This window comes from Salvia hispanica, chromosome 4 (assembly GCF_029641045.1).
Source record: "Salvia hispanica isolate PSC_SH4W2 chromosome 4, Shi_PSC_v1, whole genome shotgun sequence".
NCBI classification, from domain to species: domain Eukaryota; kingdom Viridiplantae; phylum Streptophyta; class Magnoliopsida; order Lamiales; family Lamiaceae; genus Salvia; species Salvia hispanica.
Genome location: NC_142695.1, coordinates 37,846,677 through 37,851,327, shown reverse-complemented (window position 1 = coordinate 37,851,327; position 4,651 = coordinate 37,846,677). Strand labels below are relative to the sequence as shown.

Here is a 4,651-nt window from a genome sequence, read left to right as displayed (position 1 = left end):
TAAGTTTTTAACAACCTATAGTTCCATGTTAATATAGTCGAATTCTTATTTGGCGTGTTCTAATATACCACCTCTGTCTTTTAACAAAAGCAAGTATTTTCATTTTAATCTGTCTTGAAATTATGCAATTCTTATTTTAGATATGTGTCGAACTACCATCAGAATTAATTATTTAATACGGAGTATTTTATAGCTAGACACCACTATACACTAACATTACTTATTCTACATGTTCTCTTTCACTTTCTTACCATACTAATTATGCAATAAAACATGTGTTGTTTCAAACTATCTATTTTTAAAAGACAGAGAGAATGATACAGTCATTTCTATTCTTTTATGAAAGTTGACACATTAAGTCGTTCTATCAGTACTTTATTTCCTCTTATGCTACTTTACTTTTTTTTTTCCAATTTTATCTCTTCTATTTATTATTCTCTCTTCTCTTATTATTTTTCTTCTTTCTCTTACTTTATTATCTCACCACTCAATAAATTAAACACCTACAGTGTATTAAGGTTTATGGCTCTATAATACATTAAACACCTATAGGAAGTATAAGGTGTTAGACAAAATTTAAAGAAATTGGAGTATGTAAGTAAGTGGGGTTTGAAATTATAGATACCAAGAGTACTATATATAATGTTGGCGTAATCAAATTAATCATCATGTTCGTATATGAGAGTACTAATAAAACAAGTTGTTGAATTTTGATTGAATATAAAGGGAAGGGATTTTGGTTTGTGGAACGCATACGATGAACTGTCGCACACAAAAGCAAGTTGGTATTTTGCAGAAATCGAGGCAACAATCACAAATTCAATTCCATTACTACAAGTCTACAACAATATCACCTAATTCACCTCACACATACCGCCAATATAAAAATGTGCACTTGATTACTTTGTACCATATTCAACGATTCTATCTATTTTGGTAAACTTATTCTCGTCACACTTATGTCGTCACAAAGTTTTATTGTTACACCAACTTAACAATATTTGCATTTAATATTATATACATTTATTTAATTATGTATGTACATAATGATTCTATGATACTATATCCGTGTGTTTCTACTTATTAGGGGTTTTTGGTACTCCATATAATAGAGCTTAATTATAAGCTCCACCAATTTAATTATAATAAAAGAAACTTCAAGAAATTATATCCAAAAAATTTATCTAATTTAAGATACCTCAATAAATTATAAGATGTAATGTCTTAAGAACTTGTCAAAATAATTATGATTAATATAACTTGCATGTATAGAGCCATAGATGGATAATTGTGAGTTAAGGGCAATGACATCTCACTGAGTGGAAAAATAATTTAATCTTACGTATTTAAACCATTTATGTGATTATCTTGTAGGGGAGTGATCAATTGCTAATTTATCACTTAATTGCTAACTACAACTAATTTAAGGTAATATGATTTTAGAAAACGTGTGGTCTACAATTTGCCACGTGTAATTTTCGTTTTTATTAATAAAATAAAAAAAGATAAAAAAAATGTCAAATTAGGGTTTTAGATGAAAATGTCAATATAGTGTTTCAGAAATATCAACACAATGCTTTGAGAATGTCAACATATTGCTTTAAGAATGTTAACCCATTGCTTATATTGACATTCTACATGTATTATATTGACATATTTTATATAGTATGTTGACATTTCTGCTTTACGAAAAAATTGAAAAAATTTCGAATTTTTTTTCAAATTTTGACGTCGGAACATATGCATGTATGATATCGTTGGAATCCTTATAAAATTATCTTTAATTTGATATATGTTATATGAATTTAACGTTTTGGGATTTCTTTTAAAAGTTAGTTATAACTAAACATGTAGTTAATTGACATTAATACCCCTATTGATATTTTATGAAATTAATCTTATGGCTTTATTGACATTTTTTGTTGATCGTATTGACATTTCGTGGTTGATGATCTAGACCCTTAATTTGAATATTTAATGGCTATTATTTAGTTGTAGTTAGCAATTAAGTATTGAGTTAGCAATATAACACTCCCCTTATCTTCTATATATATATTCTTGTTCGTGCAAAAGCAGTTAACACTATTTACATTTATTATTAGATTTTTCTTAGTAATTATAACAATTAAAATTTATGAATAAAAATTAAATTATTTAATTTTATTAGATAACTAAAAATTGCATAATTAAAAAATTTATAAAATAAATTAAAAAATACATAATTAAAAAAAAAAAAAAAACCATGCATAATTCAGTTAAAGTTTTGTGAGTAGATCATATTCGACGTAGCCGAAGTGTTTCTAGATTTTCTCAACTACACTTGTTGGAGTAGATCATATTGATCTCTAACGCATATCGACTCATGATGAGTTACGTACACTCATAATTCTAGAGGAGCACCTTAAATAGGAGGGTCGCTTGCAATCGAGGTATGGGAGGGTCGGCTTCAGTGCTCATTTAACCATAACACAGTCAGATGGAAAATATAACATCATTTTTCAAAAAATTACAGAAGTACTTACAATTTTATCAAAAAGTTCTCCGCCAGTCACAAACTCCAGAACTATGTATATCTTTGATTGACTGGCTAAAACCTAGTAGGAAGATAAATATAAGAGAAAGTCAGCAAGCAAATCAATGGATCCTGATGTTCTAATGTGGTTCTAATCAAAAAATCCAAGTGGACAATTACTAAGTATACCTCATGCAGCCTCACTATACAAGGATGTCTGACAATCTTCATTATTGAGATCTCTCGTTTTATCTGTGAACCAACAAATGTGTCACCAATATGATTTGATAAAGAAAGAGAAGTGAAAAAAAAAACACCATATAGCTCCAGATACCCAGATCAGGAAGAGCATAATGCGCTTCGAGTTCATTAAAACAATACCCCAACTAGAATTTCCAGAAATATAAGATTCTTCCACTTGCTTCCCTGTACCTTCTGGAAGAGTGATGATTCTTCACAGAAGGAATAGACTAAAGAAGCTTTATATATCAAGTTGCACCATAGTTTTGTTTCTTTTTTCAAGAAAAAGAAAAGGATTACTGAATGTCAATGTACAGATAATTATTTTATTGAAGCGCTGAAGACTAACTGATAAATTATACTAGCAGATAGTAATAGCATAACAAAAAAAAAACAGTAAAATTTGTAACAATAGCAACATCTACAAATAAATTTTATACCTGATCAACCATCTTGTGCTTGAGAATAGTAGTCTTGGCCAAGATTTTGATGGCCACATTGTCACCCGTCTCTGTGTTGTGCGCAAACTTAACTTTTGCAAATGTTCCCTCTCCAATGGTTCTTCCAAGCTCATATTTTCCAACTTTTCTCTTCGCTCCCATCATTTTCTGTTTGGAAATGCAAAAGTTCCAAAAATATCCAGTTTTATTGCATACAGAAGTCAACTTTATGAAGCAGCCATAGAAAATAATTGCACCAATTAATGATCATGATTCATTAAGGCGCTAATTTACAGTAATCAGATAGGATTCTTCTTCCAACCAATCGCAGAAGTGGTAAGAATCCAATTGAATTGATCGCAACGCATGGAAAACGAATAAAATTGGAGATTGAAATCAGCGAAAAATCATGTTTTCATATAGAGATATGTATATAATGCACCAGGCAGAAGCTTGTAATTTTCCCCCACAAAGATGAGCAAAAAGCAAGAGAATTAGGAGAGACGAGACAGAATGAGGCGCTGCAATAGCATTTACGGCGTGTGAGATGAGCTAATACCGTCAATCGGGGAGTATAGCCGCCAGAAACAGATCGGGTCGCCGGAGCCGGAGCTGGGGTTGATGCTGATGCTGATGCTTAAGCTGGAGTACTAACAAAAGCTAAGCTGGGAGAATACTTTATAATTACTCAATTTAAAGTCTCTTTTCACTAGAACCAAAGTCCAACCAATCGCTATAATTACTACTAGTATAAAAACGTCAAAACTGGTTCTGAATTTATGACAATTTTATGTTTTTGGTACTAAATATTATCTTTTTGATTTTTTTATCCTGGACACATAAAATTTTGATCATTTTGGTCCTCCGTCAACATTCCACTAAAAACTAACAGTCAACGATTTTAATTCCGGTTTTGACCAAATTAAACTTTTAATAATTATTTTTTACTCCCTAATTAATTCTCTAATTATTTTTATAAATAATTCTTTTAAAATTAGAATTATTCTAATTATTTCCAAATTAAAATTAAAATTATTCTAATTATATCCCGACGCCTTGTACACCGTCGCGCAATCCGTCGTTGCTCCCCTGGCCAACTCCGCCCTCCCCTACCTCATTCCGCCGTGCGATGATAAGTTGCTGTCAAGCAGCGGCTGCCGCAACGACATCGGGGGCAGCCCAAATTGTCTCCATACCTCGAAGAGTTGACAGCTTCATTGTCCCAATCCTCATCACATCCCAATGGTATAAGAACATGCTTTCCATAATTAATCATCAACCCCCAATAACTGCTAGGGTTAATAGTTAAACTTAACCCACTCAAATTGTGTGACAGTGGCCAAAACATCCCGAAATGTCTACACATGAACGTTACGTGTCATATGTCTTCATGGGATCGATCCTTACTTCCCTATGCTAGTTAATAGCTAGTGAGTTAAGGTTTTGATAGGCTAGAGTC

General features: G+C 31.5%; 1 protein-coding gene across 1 annotated transcript; it reads right to left on the bottom strand.

The window, feature by feature from the left end:
* Window positions 1-2,219: 2,219 nt before the first annotated feature.
* On the bottom strand, window positions 2,220-3,900 carry LOC125191972 (CBL-interacting serine/threonine-protein kinase 24-like). Its single transcript, XM_048089415.2, has 4 exons — window positions 3,752-3,900; window positions 3,193-3,360; window positions 2,702-2,764; window positions 2,220-2,594 (listed from the first exon to the last, which is right to left on the bottom strand). The coding sequence occupies exons 2-4, from the start codon at window positions 3,355-3,357 to the stop codon at window positions 2,499-2,501; spliced, it is 324 nt and encodes a 107-aa protein (XP_047945372.1). The 5' UTR covers window positions 3,358-3,360; window positions 3,752-3,900; the 3' UTR covers window positions 2,220-2,498.
* Window positions 3,901-4,651: the final 751 nt, after the last annotated feature.

Excerpts from the sequence above, each read along its gene's own strand:
- LOC125191972 (XM_048089415.2), bottom strand. The coding sequence starts at position 3,357 with ATGATGGGAGCGAAGAGAAAAGTTGGAAAATATGAGCTTGGAAGAACC. Across the intron at positions 2,765-3,192 it reads AGCACAAGATGGTTGATCAG|ATAAAACGAGAGATCTCAAT; the intron begins GTATAAAATTTA and ends GTTGGTTCACAG. Across the intron at positions 2,595-2,701 it reads GTATAGTGAGGCTGCATGAG|GTTTTAGCCAGTCAATCAAA; the intron begins GTATACTTAGTA and ends TCTTCCTACTAG.